This window comes from Pristis pectinata, chromosome 15 (assembly GCF_009764475.1).
Source record: "Pristis pectinata isolate sPriPec2 chromosome 15, sPriPec2.1.pri, whole genome shotgun sequence".
NCBI classification, from domain to species: Eukaryota; Metazoa; Chordata; class Chondrichthyes; order Rhinopristiformes; family Pristidae; genus Pristis; species Pristis pectinata.
Window position 1 is genome coordinate 4308817 of NC_067419.1, and position 20567 is coordinate 4329383.

Consider the following 20567-nt stretch of genomic DNA (forward strand, 5'->3'; position numbering starts at 1 on the left):
GAGAATACCTTCCAATGGGTTGTGTGGCACTACCATCATGCTAAAATGGGTCCAACTCACAGCACATCTGAGAGCTCGTAAGGCATTCTGGACTGTCAGCAGCAGCAAAACCGTCTTTTACTACAATCTGTCGTTGGTAGCAGCATCAGGGAAACCAGAAGATGAGGTGCCAACCTAGTGAATTTGCAACATAGCAAAAGCAGCATGCAATAGACAGGGCTAAGTGATTCCTGTGGATCAATGGATGAAATCAAAGCTCTACAATTGTGCATGGTGACAGAAGAATAAACTGCAAATCAGGAGGAGGCTCCAAGAAAATCCCTATCCCCAACAACGGTGGATCCCAAGGCAGGGGTGAAGCATTTGAAGCCACATTCAGCAAGAATGTTGAGTGCATTATCCATCTATATTTCACAGCATCAAAGCCCATAATCAGCTAATCTGATTCACTATTCCTGATATCAAGAGACAGCTGACACACTGGATACCAGACACAGATAATACCTGTAGAACTCAAGACTTGTGTTCTTGAACTAGCTGTGCCTCTAACCAAGTTTTTCCAGTATTGTCACACGACAGGCATCTAACTGACCATGTAGAAAATGGCTTTGGTATATTTCATCAATAATGCATTCAAATTACTCATCAATTACCAATGCCCAGTAGGGCTTTCCTAGGAGCAGTTGGGTCCAAATCTCATCCATAAGATCGGTCCAAATGTGGACCAAAGCTGAATTCTACAGGTGAGGTGAAAGTGACTGCCCTTGTCATCATCAAGAAGCCCTGGTAAAACTGAAGCTGAAAGACTCAAAGGAGAGAACATGCCAATAGTTGGAGCTATTCTGGGCATAAGGAAGAGATTTGTGGTTGCTGGAGGTGGATCATCTGAACCCCCGGATATCACTATCAGAGTTTCTCTAGGCAGTAACCTGGCCCGCCCACCTTAAATGGTTCATCAGGATTGGAGGGTTGCAGACGTTGTTCCTTTATTCAAGAAAGGGAGTGGAGATAGTCCAGGAAATTATAGACCAGTGAGTCTTACTTCAGTGGTTGGTAAGTTGATGGAGAAGATCCTGAAAGGCAGGATTTAAGAATATTTGGAGAGGTATAATATGATTAGAAATAGTCAGCATGGCTTTGTCAGGGGCAGGTCCTGCCTTACGAGAAGAGAAAAATAAAAATCGGCACAACTTTGTGGGCCGAAGGGCCTGTATTGTGCTGTAAGTTTTCTATGTCAAAAATGGGGGTGTTCAGTGACAATTGCACCAAGTTCAAAACCATTCGCAAATCCTTAGAAAACGAAGCAACCTACATGCAGTAAGATCTAGTCAGATGTAGGCAATCTAATGGGGCTGAAGGCTGACAAAGGTGGATCCAGAAACAGTAACAGCTCCACGCTTACTGAAAAAGAAGCAAGTAGCTAAAGTCAATATTGGTCACTTTCAGGATGAATTTGGGAATTAATAATGGGAATTACAGAGATTCTAAATAATTACTTTGGATTGGCTTTCATGGTGGAAGACACTAATCTTAATAATAATAATAAAAGGGCTGACAGGAGAGAAGAAGATTGTGTTCACATAGGATATGATAGAGCGAATGTGGAATCAGTGCATATTCTGCAACATAACGTTAAACAACGCCATTCTTCAGCATAACAGAGATTTCAGTAGATCTAGGGTTCCAACCTGAGCTGTGAAAAGTTTGCTTATCCCAGAGGAGCAACAGGGAAACCAAAATTAGCATCAGAGCTTTGAAGTACAATGACTGTTAGAAGCGAATTTGACAGTTATTCTGTTAACAGCAAACTCCAGGAAACGGCACAAATATGCAAAGACAAATCTAATTATAACTGCTGTTAGCCGAACAATGTTTGGCAGAACACTGAGTTGTCACCAGAGTTTTTTTTAAAACCAAAACAGTTCTCAGGGACAATTAACAAACATTTGCAGCTACTTATATGATGAAGCAATCCATGTTCACATGCTGTAGGGCCCACACAACATTCACATTAAGCGGCAGGGAACACTCCATAAGACCATAAGATATACAAGCAGAATTAGGCCATTCGGTCCATCAAGTCTGCTCCACCATTCAATCACAGCTTATTTTTTTGTTCAACCCCATTCTCCCACCAACCCTTAACACATTTACCAATCAAGACCCTATCAATTTCTTTCTCCAGTCATGTAACTGTATGATAACGAGCACTTCCAATAATCCAGAGCCTAAATACATTCCCTTTCCAATATGGAGTTTTCCAATATCGTTTTCCTAGGGAATTACAACTGAACAGCACCGTAACTGGATAAGCCACATAAATACTGTGGCTACAACAGGTCAGAGACTGTGTGCCCTGCTTGAGTGACTGATTTCTCAACTCTCCAAAATTTTCCAACATTAGCAAAGCAAAGTAACATTTGCACGACACAAATGACAGACACTGACCATCTCAAATCACCAGTTCTTGACGATCAAAAGCACTGCCATCTCTCTAGCCACATAAATGCTGTGAGCACAAGAGCAGGTCAGAGACTGGGTACCATGTTGCAAAAGACCCAAATTGATGCTCTAAAGATTTCCACTGCAGGCAGTCCCCCGGTTACGAATACCCAATTTATGGACACCCATACATACAAACGAGCTCCCAAAATATTGTTAAATTCAAAAATCTGATGCAAGTACATACATTTATTCCTACGAACAACAGAACTAGTTTCCTATCTCTCTCTCCCCTTGTAGTAATTGTTCTTTCTTGTCAGATTATGTGCTTTTCACGCCATGCCTTACAATACTGTGGAACTTTGGTTACCAAATCAGAATCAGATTTATTATCACTGACACATGAAGTGAAATTTGTTGTTTTGCAGCGGCAGTACAGTGCAAAGACATAAAAATCTATAAATTATTAAAATAAATAAATAGCGCAGAAAAAGGGAATAATGAGGTAGTGGTCACGGATCGTTCACTTACAGACAAAATCGCCTTAAGGATGTCTGTAAAAAAGGAACCCAGTCATGACCCGGGGACGGCTTGCATCTATAAAACACTTCACGATTGTGACAGAATACTTTCATTTGCCTGGATGAGTGCAGCTCCAACCACAAGAATCTCAACAACATCCAGGAGAAATTCTTGCCCATTTATTTTTAAGATCTTTATTAGTCACATGTACATCGAAACACACAGTGAAATGCATCTTTTTTGCGTAGAGTCTTCTGGGGGGCAGCCCGCAAGTGTTGCCATGCTTCCGGCGCCAACATGGCATGCCCAAAAACTTCCTAACCCGTAAATCTTTGGAATGTGGGAGGAAACCGGAGCACCCGGAGGAAACCCACGCAGACACAGGGAGAACGTACAAACTCCTTACGGACAGCGGCTGGAATTGAACCCGGGTCGCTGGCGCTGTAAAGCGTTACGCTAACCGCTACACTACCATGCCTGCCCCTCATTTTTAGCACCTCATGTAACACCCTAAACATTCATACTTTCAACCAATGTCGCTCTGTGGCTTTAGTTTGGACAGAAGCTACTTGCTTAGGTTACTTTGGCAGTACCTGCCAAACCCAACCACATTGAAGGACAAGGGTAGCAGGCACATAGGAATGTCACCACCTACAACATTCTTCTCCTCATGATTCACCATCCTGATTTAAAAATATATCACTGATCCTGGACGCCAACATCACTGAGGATCTATCTTGGGCCCAACACGTTGATGCAATCACGAAGGTGGCACGCTAATGGCTCTACTTCATTAGGAGTTTGAGGAGATTTAGTATATCACCGAAGACTCTTGCAAATTTCTACAGCTGTACAGTGGAGAGCATTCTGACTGGTTGCATTACCACCTGGTATGGAGGCTCCAATGCACAGGATCGAAAGACACTGCAGAGGGTTGTAGACTCAGCCAGCTCCATCATTGTTCAATATCCTCCCCACCATCGAGGGCATCTTCAAGAGGCGGTGCCTCAAGGCGGCGGCATCCATCATTAAGGACCCTCACCATCCGGGACGTGCCCTCTTCTCGAGATGGAGGCATGGGAGCCTGAAGATTCACACTCAAAATTTTAGAAACAGCTTCTTCCCCTCCACCATCAGATTTCTGACGGTCCATGAACACTACCTCGTTATTCCTCTTTTTGCACTATTTATTTTTGTAACTTACAGTAATTTTTATGTCTTGCACTGTACTGCTGCAGCAAAATAACAAATTTCACGACATATGTCAGTGATAATAAACCTGATTCTGATTTTATTTTTGGCAGGTCTAACTCCTGAAATTTGCTATCCAGCGTTGGACTGCCTTCAGCAAACAAATTACAGCAGATCCAGAACCACCAGCGGAATTAGGGATGGGTAATGAATCTTTGTCGGCAAAGACAAAATTCCTGAGTATGAATAATACATTTCAAATCACAGACTGAGTCAGTCAGGGTGCAAGATTAACACCTAATCCAAAGGACAACAGGTCTAGCAAGCAGGTAGGAAAATTGAAAAGGCAAATGCAATGTAGGCCTTTATCACAAGAGAGCTGGCACAGAAAGGGGTAGAAGGTACGTTAGGTACATAAAATTCTGGTTAGACCACGTTTGGAGTATTGCATTCAGTTCTGGGCATCACACCTCAGAAATGATATTCTAGCATTGGAAAGAAAGGAGCAGAATCAGCATTAAAAACTGGTTAATCACATGGGTGATGGGAACCAAAGATAAGTAGAGAGGAAAAAGCAAGCAGAGAGCCAAGTATTTAAAATACAAATATAAACACCTGGAAACGCCCGATATGACCTTTAAGTTCCATAATTGTACCATAGTTGCCTTCTGCTTCTATCTCACCTACCACACCTGAAAAAGTAAAAGACATCACGATTAGAAATATCATTGAATAGACCCTACCTCCCTGCAAAGTGTATGAAGGTATTGATTGTTAATGAGGTACGATTTCACGACATTCCTCATCTGTACTCTTTGATAAACAGTGTCAATCAACTATTCAACCTTGTGGGCCAAATTCTGATACTCTCTTCATGGGCAAGTATCAGTTAAATACTTGCATCAGTCCAAACTTAACACTGATGACAGCCGACTATCCAAAGCCACTGTCTTTCATGAACTCTAAATTGTAATGATTTGCGCAATGCTCACTACTAGGTAAGTATACATTTCCTCCAACTGAATATTAAGGAGCTATCAAGGAATGATGCAAAAGGCCAGGATTAAAAGATCCCACATAACTACAGATTGTAGAGCTAGAAGATATTAGCCCTGTGGTTAATAACTGGTTAAACCATGGCTGAATTTTAAAATGCACGTCCTTGTTTTAAAATCTCTCCTTGGCCTTGTCCTTCCTCACTTCTGTAATTCCTCTACCCTGCAACCCTCTGAGACCCTAGTCAATACCTCCCCACCCCCACCAAGTGATACCACCGAAAACAGATTGACTGATCATTCATTCCTATAAATCATAATTACAGATGACCCAATGTCAACTGCTAATCATCATCTTGATGATTGGGATTAAATCTGGGTTTACTTGCCTTACGTAAACAGCATTGACGAAGCAAAGAAATTACTTAGTCCTATTGATGAATTAAGTTAGTTAGGCAGTGGCGATCGATGGCAGAGAGGTGCAAGTGGGGGAGGGGAATGTGGCGGGAAGGGGATGGGAGTGGAAGTGCATGATCATCCACTTTGGACCAGATCGGAGCCAGGAACTGTAAAGAAGCAGACAGTTTTAGGGTCTGTATGCAGAAACCGCTAAAGCTGAGCAGGCAGCAGGAAAGAAGTGAAAAGGCTATTGTGATGTTGGTACTTATCATAAGAGAGCTGGCATACACAGGGGTAGAAATTAATTATATAAATTTATGGTTAGACCATACTTAAGAGTACTGCATTCAGTTCTGGGAATTAAGCCTCAGGAAGGATATCCTGGCATTGGAGGTGTGGAATGCAAGTACACCAGAACCAGTACTAAAATGATTAATGTGACAATTGTTTCGTATACAAGACTTACCTTAACATAGCATTACCTCAAGTATAAGCCACTATATAGTATGAAAAGAATCACTAAGCTGTCCAAAAGGGACAAGCAGTTCAGAACTGTGGAACTCAAGAAACTAAGGTTCAGCTAGGTTTCCGTCAATGAATGCCCTCTCTATCCATCCCACCTGAAGCTACCAACTCTGCTGATTCACAAATCAATAGCCACCTGATGCCTCATCAAAATATGATTAATTTGTGGACCTACAGGATTGATAGGTGGTTAAAAAGGCATAAAAGATGCTTTCCTTTCCTAGCAGAGGCACAATCTGTAAGTGCAGGAAGGCTGGACCTGTATAAAAGACTGGTTAGGTCACAGGTTCACTGCTAACATTTCTGGTCAGTCCATTAGAGGAAAGATGTGCTTGCACTGGAGAGGCTGCAGAGCATTTTTTACAAGCTGACGTCAAGACTGGAATATTGTAGCTATGACAGATTTCTTTGGAGCAGACAAGGCTTCGGAAAGGATTACGGTGTATATAAAATTATTTCCCTTGCAGAGGGATCAAAAACCAGGGATATATAACAATCAGAAAAGAAACAAGGAAAACATTTTCTCAGACACTGCCAGGGTCTGGAGTGCACTGCCCAATAGGGTGGTACATGCAGCAACTCTCAACATTTGGACAGGTACTTAAAGATCCATAAACTGCAGGGCTATAGATTGGCAAAGTGGGATTAGACTGGAGAGCTCTTTTCTCCCCCCCCCCCACTGGCACAGATACAAGCAGCCCCCTTCTGTGTCTTAAACTTTTCTACAACAAGACTGATTTTGTCCACCCAGTACGGGCCACAATATAGCTACAGTGCCCATTGCAAGTAGTTAATTTTTGTCTTATTCTAGGAGAACAGCAACTAACCAACTTCTTAGTAGCCTCCATTTATTTTTATTTGCAGCTATTTAATTCTTGTTGCAGTGAGTGGATAAGATGACTGACACAGCAGCTCCTACCTAGAGAGCAGGGAAGTGTGGTGGCAGGGTTGAAATCAGGAACCTGGGCCCTCTCCCCGGAGCTGCCGACCCCAATCACAGAATTACTACAGCCAATCTTGGAGAAACTAACCAATTCACTAGACTTTAGATCAAACTGGTGCCTTCTAGCCCAAGACCAAATAACATAATGAGTGAATCCTTTTACCATTGGGTATCATGGAATTGTGTCAAGAGCCCACACAGTCCGAATGCCACAGCACACCAATGGACAGAAGGGTTAACAGATTCACAACTTATTCCTACAGATGAAAGGCATGAAATAATTCTTTTATCATCAAACATAGAACATTACAGCATAGTACAGGCCCTTTGGCCCACTATGTTGTGCCGACATTTTATCCTGCTCTAAGATCTATCTAACCCTTTCCTCCCACAGAGCCCTCCATTTTCCTATCATTCATGTGCCTATCTAAGAGTCTCTTAAATGTCCTTAATCTATCTGCCTCCACAACCTCTGCTGGCAGTGCGTTCCATGCACCCACCACTCTCTGTGTAAAAAATTTACCTCTGACATCCCCCTTATACCTTCCTCCAATCACCTTAAAATTATGCCCCCTCATGTTAGCCATTTTCACCCTGGGAAAAAGTCTCTGATTGTCCACTCAATCTATTCCTCTTATCATCTTGTACACCTCTATCAAGTCACCTCTCACCTTCCTTAGCTCCGAAGAGAAAAGCCCTAGCTTGCTCAACCTATCCAGGCAACATCCTGGTAAATCTCCTCTGCACCCTCTCCAAAGCCTCCACATCCTTCCTATAATGAGGTGACCAAAACTGAACACAATATTCCAAGCGTGGTCTAACCAGAGTTTTATAGAGCTGCAACATTACCTCGCAGCTCTTGAACTCAATACCTCAACTAATGAAGGCCAACACACCATATGCCTTCTTAACAACCTTATCGACCTGCGTGGCAACCTTGAGGGATCTATGGACGTGGACCCCAAGATCCCTCTGTTCCTCCACACTGCGAAGAGTCCTACCATCATCTTAACAGATATCTGGACAGGTACTTGAATGAGCAATGCATAGAGGGATATAGAATTAATGCAGGCAAGTGAGATCAGTGTAGAAAGGCACAATGACTAGTGTGGATGTGGTGGGCAGAAGGGCCTGTTTCTATGCTGTACAACCCTACGATTCTATTTCTTACCTGGTAAGGCTGCTTTGCTTATAATGCCTGTTAAAAGTGCCAGTTCCCGCAGAGATCCAGCAGTTATCTCCTGACAACGTAGGATGGCCTGGATGGGTTCTGAATGGGCAATTAGGAACTGTAATACCTGTTTCAGAGAAGATCACTATTATAAACCAGCTGAGGAAAGGAAAAATTTGCATTTAAATAGTGCCCCTCGTGACCTCAGAATATCACAAAATGCATTGACAACCAATTAAGTCCTCATTTTGAAGCGTAGTCACAGCTGCTATGTTTAACTATGAAGGACAATTACACACATCAAGATTCACACACAGCGATGTGAACATAGCCAGAAAAACTGCTTTAAAGATGATGATTCAAAAGGTATAATCATCCAGGACACAGAGAACTCCCTTCTTCTTCCTGAAAAGTGTCTTGGATCATTTGTGCAGCTGAGAGGGCAGACAGGCCCTTTACTTAACATCACACCTAACAGAATCTGCTCCTGGACTGACCCTATTTGCTCCTGGACATTACAAAAAAATGCTAATTGGCAAATGCAAGTCACCTACTGAATTGAGAATTCCAAACAATCCCGAAAACATTCTGAAATCAATCAGTTTATGGAGATGAAGTACTGCCTTTTACACATTTTGGGCAGGGGCGCTTTAGTCTTCTTCTGTGCTTGAAATTGCAGATGCAATTCAACAATCCCCTGGCAGGATTCACCTGAAGACAACAGCCATGGTTTGGGATCACTTCCACACCTAGTTCACTTCACCTGTGAAACCACTCAGCGAGGATGAAAACAGCCATTATACTGTGGAAAGCATGACTTCACAATTATATTATAATCTATGTTCTCATCCAGGGATTACTGGAGATCAGTACAAAAAAAACTGAAGCAGATTACTTCATCACAGATTTCTACACAATGGCAATGACAGAAAGCTAAATTTATTCATTATATTTCAGTCAGGCTTTAGCACATCTTGAGACTTTGATGAGAGATTTGGGGGAGGGGAAGGGGGGGGGTATGATGAGCGTCATTACCTGACTTGCAGCCAGCTGATGCTTCCCGGTGCTGGAGGTCAGCATCACCTGGAAAAGCTGAAGAGCAGGGAGCAGGATCTGGCGATACCTCTCCACAGGGGCTGGAATAAATCCCGATGGGTCTCGGATGCAAAGCATACTGCAGAAGAAGATTTAAAAAATGACACATCTTGCATTCAGACAGGTTTGTAACTCTTAGGGGGAGAAAAAGAGCAAGAAAGCTTGAACAACACACTGAATTGAAGGAGGAGAGGACAGCAGGAGTACCTCTATTTAACGTACTCTCATCTATTAAAGATGGTTATTTCTGACTGAATCCATTTTAAACTAATCTTTGGCCTGCACAGAATTTATCCAGGTTTAAGGCCATCCAGTGGAAGTCTCTTCTGGCAACAGAACCAAAGTGTTGCTTCGTGCAGAACCACATCCAGCCAAGAGAACAGTTTACCTCAAGCAGGAGAGCCCAAATGTGGCTGCGAGGGTCAATCATCACTGGCAGACCTATCACGTCACGTGCCCTCATTGCTCAGGGAACTTCTGGCCACTTCCACCATCTGCAGCTACACTCTGCTAGTGGTGGAGAGAGTAGCTGTTTAGGGCAGTGGATAGAGTGCCAATGAACAGTGTCCTGGATTATTTGAAATTCTTTGATAGAGCTGCACTCATCCAAGTAAGTGGCGAGTATTCCATCACACCCCTAACTTGTACCTTGCAGCTGGTGAAAACGGTACAGGTAAGAGATGAAATGAGTTGCTTACTGCAGGACACCAAGTCTCATATTTGCTCTTGTAGTCACAGTATTTTTTTTGGGTGATCCTGTTACTGTTCTGGTCAGTGGTGACCCCCAAGACATTGATGATGGGAGATAAAGCATGATATGCCAATAAATGTCAAGGACAGACAGGACACTTGCTGGTCAGAGGTGATCTTTGTCTGTCATTTGAAAAGCACAAACGTTACTTGCCACAAATCAGCTCAGGCTCAAAGCTGCTGCATGCAGTGATGGGCGGCTTCATTTTCTGAGAAGTTGTGAATGAATAATGTGCAATCACCAGTGAACATCGGCATTTACGGTGGAAGGTTGGTTATTGGTGAATAAGCTGGTTGAGCCTACTGCCTTGAACTCTAGCAGCAGTGTCCTGGGGACAGGATAATTGACTTCTGACAACTACTTGCGTTATGAAAGACTAGCCAACAGAAAGGTTTCCCCCTCAATTCCTATCAATTTCAGTTTTACTGGCCTCCTTAAAGCCATATTTATTCAAGTTCTGCCCTGATCTGAAGGCAGCCACTGTGACCATGCATCTGGTGTTCAGCTCCTTTCAGTCTATTTTTAGACTGTTGAGATCTGGAGCCAAGTTTTCTGGTAATAAAGTGCCTTTGGGTAGTGTCTTTGACAATACTTTCCATCATTTTGCTGATGACTAAATTGATGATACATTAATTAGTTGGTTGGATGTGTCAGCCTTTTTGTGGATAAGACATAGCTGTGCAGATTTTTATAGTCAGGTAGATGCCAGTGTTGTACTTCTCCTGGAACAACATGCTTAGAACACTAGTCTTAATCCCAAATCTTCAACAGTATAGCTAGAATCTGGTCTGATCACGTTGATATTTCCGTATACAATGCTCTGCGCCATTTCACGAGTGGTGGGAGTCAAATTGGCTGAAGGTTGGCTAGCCTGATGGATGGGGTCCTGTGATTCCAGGACCATCCAACTGACATTTCTGGGAAGGATGGTTAATAATGCTTCAAGCTGCACCTTTGGCATCATTTGTTGGGTTCTGTAATCACAAATGATGCGGATTCTCCACCCTTTTTTGCAACGCTGCTTTTACGAAGAGTGCGTACACGAGCAGGTTTCAGGTTGATGACCTGGCTAGGTAGTAATAGTACAGCGAGGAACATGCTCATGAGGTTACAGATTGTGGTGGAATACAATTCTGCTGCTTCCCCCAGTGCAGCACCATTGCCCAGTTTTAAGCTGCCAGAACTGTCCTGAATCCATCCCATTTATAACAACAACAGCCCCACACAGAAGGTTGAAAACGTCCTTGGTGTTTTTTTTGGGGGGTGGGGGGTGGTGGTGGGGAGGGTGTGGAGGCAAAGGCAATAGATCCATCCTAAAGCCTTTATGTTAAATGGATAGTTTACAAAGATTTCAATTAATTTTCACACGACAAACAAAATGGCAAGACTAAAACCCTGATGTTTGATCCACTCCTGTGCCTTCACCATGACAGTTTTGGACTTGGCAAAAGAATTCAAACAATCCAACCAGAGTACACTTCTGCACATTAACAGAAACCATAACATTGAAACACACTATGGGAGTCTCCTTACCTGTGTGACTCAGTTTCAGGCCGATGATCATAGACCTGGCACTGGGATAAGCGAACAATGACCCCAGCCGTCAGAAGACCCTCAGTTCCCTGGTGGATCTTAGCTACTCTTGTCAAGAATGCCTGGTGAATATTTGGAAGAGAAAAACTTCACCAAACACATTTTAAAAATTAAAAAGTTATGCTATTAATTTTGTAAAACCTGAGATTGCAACAGATTTAGAAAAGCAATTGTGATACAAGAGAACAAAAACAGGATACGATATTTTTGAATGGTTCAAACGAAAACAGTCATCCTTTAAGTTTTATTGATCCAATTGCTGCATTCCTCCAGCTCTGGCCTCTTGCACATCCACAATTTCCTTCTCCCCACTCCTGCAACTTCTGTCCGGTACACTGATGGCAACAATAGTCAGAGCCAAGGTCTGTATGATGCTTCAGGTGGGCTGGGCGTTAACTCCTGCAGAGCACTGAGTCAGCAGGAAGAGGCGAGGGGTTACAGGATCTACTTAAAGGTAGGGGAGAGGGCTCCAAGTCCCATGCTGGGCCAAAAATGATCCATAGAAGCTGCTATGAAACTAATTGTTATTTTTGAAAACAACTTCTAGTGTGTAGTTAGTACATTAATTTGTGATCACGTACTGAAGCACATTAACATCAATTAATTGAGAATCCTCAAAAAAAATACCTATCACTAATCTCCAAACCGGGAACTGTCAGCCCCAAGGTGAGAACTTTGTACAGCATAAGAAATTTCACTCCAAATGGGACAATCATGAAAGGGCAGGAAACAATGCCAGGCAACAATTTGCCTGCTGGAATCATGCTGTCATTTTTGAATAAAATGATTAACTAATGACATAAATAATAAATAAAGTCTACTCAGCAAGTACAAGCATTCCGGTTCCCCGGCGACTGTCTCTCAATCAGCACCAATGAATCACTGGGTGGGGAGGAATCCAACAGGCTCAATATTTGGAGCCTGATTTATTGACTCAAATATCTCCCACAGCTTCTGCTAACAAATGCACCATGACCACCTGTAATTCTCCCTAGGACTGTACAGCTCCAACATTCACTGTAGCCACAACTAAATTTTAAAATGAAAACCTACAATCTAGAATTACAAAACTGAAGTTTCTCAGTGCATACACATTACGAATATCTGGGAACAATACAGGCTCCTCATGGACAGAAGTTAACCAGCAGGTGAGTGAGCCTAAAATAATAGAAGCTTCCTGCTGATGGAAGATAATAAAACTGACAGTTGAGAACAGGACCTCTCGGTGCAGTTCCTTCCGACAAGAGTAAACACATTTTTAACACTATCCTGCTAAAAGAAATGCAGGCAGACACTTACCATTTTGGATTCATAAAGGTACAAGGCTTTCAGTAAAGGAGGCTTGGTACTGAGCATGCTCTGAAGGATGGTGTCATCCTGGACCAAGCTGTCTGCCAATGCCTTGAGGTAGCCGCTGTTGGTGAGATAGTAGAGCCACTGTTGGTGCTGGTCAATAGCCACAATCCGGTCTAACACTGCCAGTGCAAGCATCTGAAACAAGAATATCACCTCACTAAGACGTCATTCTGTGTGGGAGGGGTCAACTTGAGGGTTGGGGGCACAGGGATAAGTATCTCTCCAATCGATCCCATTCCCCTGAACTGAGCTGACTGCATCTGATTAGTATGGAGAATACTATACAAAATGAATGTACTACACAAGTTGATCAGCACAAGGATCATCTTCTGGTTTCTTGCATATTCAGCAATAGAGAAGTATGTAAGCAGAATTCAACTATGTCCTCACTGAACATCCATGGTTTCTGGCGTGATTCACTGACCAGCAGCCAGTACTCAGTCAGATCTCTCCTTCTGGATCTCAAGGTGTTGCAGCCACTCTGGATAAGATCAGCTAACTGGAGAGAACTGGAACTGAAGCTGGCATTTGTTGGTTTGTATTACATCACATGATACAATTACCCATTAAGCATATCAAGGGAACATCTCAATGAAAAAGGTTAAGGCTTTCCTGTGGTGGAAGAAAAGTGTCGAAATGGAAACTATTTTCATTTCAAAAGTTACTTTCATTTAGCAAATCAAATACAATATTGTAAGTGAAAGAAATATGAGTGTTATGTGAAAGATTCTAATACTGGAGTCATCAAATCACTCACAGTGGCCTCTGGGCCTGTTTATTCATACTTACTTGACCGATTTCATGCCCATCACAAGCATCGCGACAGACAACTTCCATCAACGATGCCCCATAACTCTCTATGATGTTCATGTTGTCCTTTTGCAGCTTGGTGTACTCATCTTCTGGAGCCGTGAGTCTCTCCCACATGGTTTGCTTTCCTGCAACACAATGATTGAAAGAACAGAACTGCATGTTAAGAGGGAAGATGATAGCATTAAATTCTTCTCTTGCAGGACTGGATAGAGGCAGTTCATCCATCCATGTCTGCAACAACTGAAATCTTGTGTATCAAGTGGCAGACTAACGGTAACCTTTCAAAACAAAAGGAAGTGGGCATTTACAGAATGGTGCAATTCAGCTGAAGGCCTCACATTTCCAGTCTGGCTACATTTCCCCAAAGTTACTGATGCTCACCCATAAACCAATCCACCTGGCTCAAAGCTTAACAACGTGAACCTTATCTTGGATCTATGCTTGACTAACAACTTCCTCCTCACTTCCCAATTACAGCGTGGAATAATGTAAAAGACTGAAATCAGACACCAGGAGAAATACAAAGAGAGAAAACTATATAAAGTTATATTTTACTTAAAAATGTTTATCATAAACAAGTTAAAAGTCAACTATGTATGGCAGCATGTGATATTTCATTAAGCCACACAGACCTGTAATTCCTAATTTTTACAATGAATCAGTGCTAAGTTAGAGCTTTCAGTCAGAGAAACATGGAATGTGTTGTAATAAGCTTCAGTGGCACTAGACTTTGATGTGGAAGGAAACACCATTAATCAAGGCTTATTCCTGACTAATATTGCTTGCGCCTTCCTGGAACGAGAGAACACGGTTTGCCCACGGTGCACTTCCCAGTCAAACAGCTTGTCTGCATTATGTTCACATTTCTTGCTAAATTCACCATTCTTGACGTGTGAGCTAATCAAGTAAAACCCACCCCATCTGGTAGACCTTTGAAAAATATTACAAACTGTTATGTTGGCCTTTTACTTTTGGGATATGGGTTTAAGTACAGCTGTTCTGATGGGATGCCAGAGGTAGGGTCTGAGGAAAGGAGAAAGTTCTTTATTGCATATTCAGCAGAAAACAAACTGAAGGAACTCAGCAGTCGAGCAGCATCTGTGGCGGGGTTGGGGAGTGGGGAAGGAATTGTTGACGTTTTGGATCGAGACCCTGCATCAGGACTGACAGTGGAGAGGGAAAATAGCCGATGTAAAGAGGAGGAGGGGGTGAGGCATGGGCTGGTAGGTGATAGGTAAACCGAGGGGTGAAGGATAATGGGCAGAAGGAGCCGGGAGGGGAGGGTGAGTTGGGAGACGGGGCAGGTGGGTGATAGGTGGAAGCAGACAAGGAAGAAAATGGCAATGGACCCAGGTGGGGAGAGGGAGGGTGAAGGCGGAGACAGAGACTGGAGGGGGATAAGTGGGGACAAAAAGGTTACAAGTTCGGGAATCTGATAAGTAATGAAGGTGATAATGGGAACCACAAACAATCTACTGGAGGACTCAGTGGTCAAGCAGCATCTCTGGGAGGAAAGAATTGTCGAAATCTCGGGTTGAAACCCTGCATCAGGGCTGAGAGTGGAGAGGCGAGATGACCGGTATAAAGAGGAGAAGGGGAGTGGTGAGGATTCTGAGGCGATTGGCAGACTTAAGGTGGCGTGTGAGATGACGGGCAGGTGTGCCAGGTAGGGGAGGTTAGTGGGGGTGGAGTTGGAAGACAGTGGCAGGTGAATGATGGATGGAGGCAGACTTCAGGAAAAGGGGGAAAAAAAAGCAGATGGAGCAAGGTGGGGGGCGTGGAGGGTGGAGGTAGAGACAGCAGCTGGAGGGAGATAAGCAGGAACACAAAGGGCCACCAACGCTGACTCTGATCAGTAAAGGAAGAGGTGAGAATGGGAACCACCATGGCAGTTGGAACCAGATCTGGGGGGTGGGGGGAGGAGAAACTATGTATGAAGCGGGTGAATGGAACCAGGAGGGGGAGGAGGATGAAGATGGTTGAAGGGAGACATAATGGGAACCAATCAGGAGAAATAAAAGGCAGATGGAACCAGATAGGGAAGGGGATACGGTGGGTGCCAGTATGTGGGTAGTAAGTGGATGGAACCAGGAGGGAGAGGGAAACCAAAATGAGTGATTTGGGGGGGTGGGGGGGGGGGGGGGGGGGGGCGGGGGGAAGGGTATTGGAGGAAAATGGGACAACCAGAGATGGATTGGAAGGAAAGGGGGGGGGGGGAAGGGGGGGAAAAAAAACACAGGGTTACCCAAAATTGGAAAATTCAATGTTCATACCACTGGGTTGTAGACTACCCAGTTGGAATATGAGGTGTTGTTCTTCCACTTTGGGTTGGCCTCACCCTGGCAGAGGATGGATTGTTTGCTGTGGGAATGGGAAAGGGGAATTGAAATGGCATGTAAACTTGGAGCTTGGGATGGCCATCACAGACAGAGGGGAAGTCTGTGCTTGGCTTTGCCGTTATGGAGGAGGCCGCACTGGGAAAAACAAATGCAGCTGACGAGGTTGAAGGAGGTGCACGTGAATCTTTGCCTCACCTGGAAGGGCTGATCAGTTCCCTGGGCGGTGGTGAGAGAGGAGGTGCAGAAACAAGTGTTGCGCCTCCTGTGGTTGAAGGGGTCGGGGACGGATTGTTAGGAAGGGATGAGCAGAGCAGATATTCACAGAGTTGTCCCTATGGAAGGTTAAGGATGAGGAGGGGAAGGGTGTGGCTAGTGGTGGGGATCCAGTTTCAGCAGGCGGTAATGACAAAGGATAGCATGCTGGATGCAGAGTCTAGTTGGGTGAAAGGTGAGGACTAGGGGAGCCCCATCTGTTTGGGGGGGGGGGGGGCGGGGGGTGGTTGGTGGGAATGAAAGCAGAAGTCTGGGCAACAGAGGAAATGTGAGAGGGGGTTCCAACAACCACAGCAGAAGGGAAGCCACATTTCCTGGAAAATGAGGACACTTCAGATGTCCTGGAATGCAAGGCCTCATCTTGGCAGCAGACGTGGCAGAGACAGAGAAACTGGGAGAAAGGAATGGCATCCTTACGAGAGAGAGGGTGGGAAGAGGTGTAGTCAAGGTAGCTGTGGGACTCAGTGGGTTTATCATAAATGTTAGTGGATAGTTTATCTCCTGAGATGGGGACAGGGAGATCCAGAAAAGGGAGAGGAATGTTAGAAATGGGCTGACATTTTATTCGTTAATTGTCTGTATTTTAAATGACTACTAGACTCCACTGCTTGGCTCCAAATACCTCACATGGATGATCAGACATGCTACATAACATTTAAAAAAAAGCCATTGCTCACAGACTCCCATTTACTTGACCCACAATAATCAAATCCTCATGTAGAGCTACCATACCTGTTTCCAAGGTGTCAGGTTCATCGGGCTTCTGACTCATCTGTAGGTAATACAACAGTGCTCCATAGAGGTGTGCTCTTACACGTTGGAAACCCCCACCTGCCAACAACAACACGTGTAAGTGCTCGTCACCTGTTCACTTGCGCTGTTTCCAGAGTGATTGCCCATGTATTGGGAGATGAATAAAAGGCAGTCATGAACTGATCAAAAAAACTGGATAATTTCTTTACACAGATTGATGAAAAAGTGGAATTCCAAACACAGGGTGTTAAGTTTCCTTATGATGGAATTGGTTTATTATTGTCACTTGTACTGAGGTACAGTGAAAGAACTTGTCTTGCATACCGATCGTACAGGTCAATTCATTACGCAGAGCAGTTACATTGGGTTAGTACAGGTAAAAACAATAACAGTACAGAGTAAAGCGTCACAGCTGCAGAGAAAGTGCAGTACAATAAGGTGCAATGTCACAACAAGGTAGATTGTGAGGTCAGAGACTTCCCATGAGTTAAAACAGGAAAAGTTGAGTGGCTATTGACAACTATTTGTCTAGGCAGCTGAAAATGTAGAACTGCTAGGGAAGGATAAAACTCAGGTGGAAACTACACAATTGGACTCTATGTTCCAAGAATCTGATTACACACTTGACAACAGCGGCATTTTCAGTGGAACCTACCGGTTTGGAGGACAAAATCCAAGAGCTTCCGGAGGATGATGTGAAGAGAAGAGTCCCCAATGGAGCCAAAGGTAGCTGATACATCCCCTGGTGTGGTGCGCCCATTAAGGATGTTCTGAGAATGGGCACTGAGTGCCTGCTTCTGCTCGTTGCGGACCGTCTGGCTGAGGTGAGCGGTTAGTGTGAACACTGTTCCAGCCACCACTGGCATGAGTTCCTGGGCAGCCTCCTCGCTGAGGATCTAAGTGGGAGAGACGCGGGGTCTAAAACCATCACACTATAGAGCACTGCAAAATAACATTCCCACGAATCTCAGTGTGATCCAACTGTACCTAGATTTCTTTTGTTTGGGCTGTTAACCAACCGTTCCTAAGAAAAGATTAGTGAGTCGCTGGCACCCACTGCAGATTGTTATTCTTCCAACCACATATTTGCACACACTTTAGTTGTCTTTTCCTGTTAATCTCACTATGTTTTTCTGACTCCTCATCACTTCTTCTGTGTAACCGTTTTCAGCCTTCCATCCAAGTACAACAATCCCAGCTCATTCCCATCCTATTTCTTTACCATTTCGTGCTTCCCTCTTCTATCATTTTCCATACAATCTTTATAATACATCAGCCCTCTTGACCAAAAACTAAGAGATCAACCTTTCCCCCCAAGGATGTTGTCTTTATCAGCTTTGGTTGTTCGTAGCATTTTTATCTCTGAGTTCACACCCATTTAAGAGATTTAAGAAAATAACCCAGACAGACACACCATCAGTAATCAGTCCACTGACTATTGAGGCTCTGGTGTGTAAAAGCCGAGTGCAAACTGCCAAAATGAAACAGTGACCCAAAAAGCAACTGGTGCATCTTCATCTTTCTTGCTGATGACACAAGAGGGAAAAGCATAACTACGGCTTAATGGAAAATTAAACACATCGATAAATCTAAAGTCACACTAAGCAGGTTTCATTTTTAAAAATACTTCTCATGTCAGAGAGCAAAATGCAACAAAAAAGTGATCTGATTCTTGCAGTGCACGGAAGTCTGTCACAGGCACTCAAGTCCTATCCTTGTGACTGATATATGGATTATGGGAAATAGCTTTTAAGAACATAAGAAACAGATAAAGCACACCGTTGGGTCCCCCACACCGGCTCTGGCGTCGATAAGGCTAACCTTTTACTCAGCACCAGTTTCCTATACTAACCTCATAATATCCAAGAGTCTATCATTCTCCGTTTTGAATATCCACAGCAACTAAACCTCCACAGATCTCTTCATTAGAGATTTCTAAAGTTTCACTACCCTCTAGGGCAGGAGGTTTCTTTTCATCTCAAAACCTCTTAGAGATTTTGACCCCAAGTTCTAGACACCCGACCCTATCAAGCCATAAAGATTTTGTATCTTTACAAAAAATACGCACCTTTGTACCTTTACAAAAATATTGTATCTTTACAATGAAATAATCTCGCATTAATCTAAATATGAAAAAATATAGGCTTCATCTGCAAAACCTCTCCTCCTCGGTCAGTCCCGCCATCCAAGGAATCGATTTAGTGAAACTACATTACATTTCTTCACTGCAAGTATAAACTTCCTTAGATTGGGGACCAGATTTGCAGACTATATTCGAGGTACAATTGCACCAGAGCCCTTCATAATTTCAACACAGCATTTTTTCTCTTGTACTCAATGCTGCTTGTAATAAAGGCTGACATACTGTTTGCTTTCCTCATTGCTTGCTGTACCTACACATTATTTTCAGTGATTTGCATACGTTCCAAGTCTCTCAGAACTGAATACCAAATGTTTCAAATCTTTCATCACTGAAAAAATACATTCAATTTTGCTTTTTTTCCCCTACCGAAATAGAAGGCCTATTTTTCCGTACATTATTCCAACAACCGTGTGCTCACCCATTCTACCAGCTCGCGCAAATCCACATGAAGCCTCCCTACCCCTCTTACATCCTTCTCATAACTTTCACTCCCAACCAACTTCATAACTTCAGCAAATCATTCGGGGGCCTCACACTGATCCCTGTGACAACTCTCCAATCATAACCTCCATTGAAATAGCCTTTTCATACCTACTCTCTGATTCCTGTCCATTAACCAATCCTCAATCCAGGGCAATATATTACTCCCAACTGCATGTGTTTCAGCTTTGTGCAATAATGGGAAACACACACGAAAAAATTAGCTGGAGGAACTCAGGAAGTATGAGTTCCTCCAGAAGTTTTTTTGGGTGTTGCTCCGGATTTCCAGCATCTGCAGTCTTTCTAATGTAATAATGTCTTGTGTGGCACTTTATCAAAGGCCTTCTAGAAGTCTAAATATACAATAACTGGTTCACCTTTATCTATCCTGCTTGTTACAATCACAAAATTCTAACAATTTGTCAGGCATCATTTCTCTGAAAAATCAGTGTTGATTTTGCCTAATCCTGCAATTATTTATTAAATGCCCTGTTACAACTTCCTTAAGAATAGATTCTAACATTTTTCCACCTAATGTCACAATAACTTGTCTCAGTTCCCTGTGTTTTTCTCTCCCTCCTCTATTTAATAGTGAGGTTACATTGGCTACCTTCTAATCTGTGGCAACTACTCTAGAATATAGCGAATTTTAGTAGAAGACACCCATGGCATCCTCTGTCTCCATAGCCATCACTTTAAAAACCTTGGGATGCAGGTCACCAGAGCTGGGGATTTATTGCCTTTCAATCCCAATAATTTTCTCCAAATTATTTATTTTTCTGA

General features: G+C 43.3%; 1 protein-coding gene across 1 annotated transcript in view; it reads right to left on the reverse strand.

Moving 5' to 3' along the window:
• Positions 1-20567, reverse strand: part of nup205 (nucleoporin 205) — a 99844-nt gene that overhangs the window by 7440 nt on the left and 71837 nt on the right. The window contains exons 29-36 of the mRNA XM_052030533.1: positions 17817-18057; positions 17141-17239; positions 13773-13921; positions 12927-13118; positions 11568-11689; positions 9224-9362; positions 8189-8315; positions 4771-4847 (exon numbers count right to left, since the gene is read on the reverse strand). Of these exons, the coding sequence (XP_051886493.1) occupies positions 4771-4847; positions 8189-8315; positions 9224-9362; positions 11568-11689; positions 12927-13118; positions 13773-13921; positions 17141-17239; positions 17817-18057 (1146 nt within the window). The remainder of the gene's footprint in view (positions 1-4770; positions 4848-8188; positions 8316-9223; positions 9363-11567; positions 11690-12926; positions 13119-13772; positions 13922-17140; positions 17240-17816; positions 18058-20567) is intronic.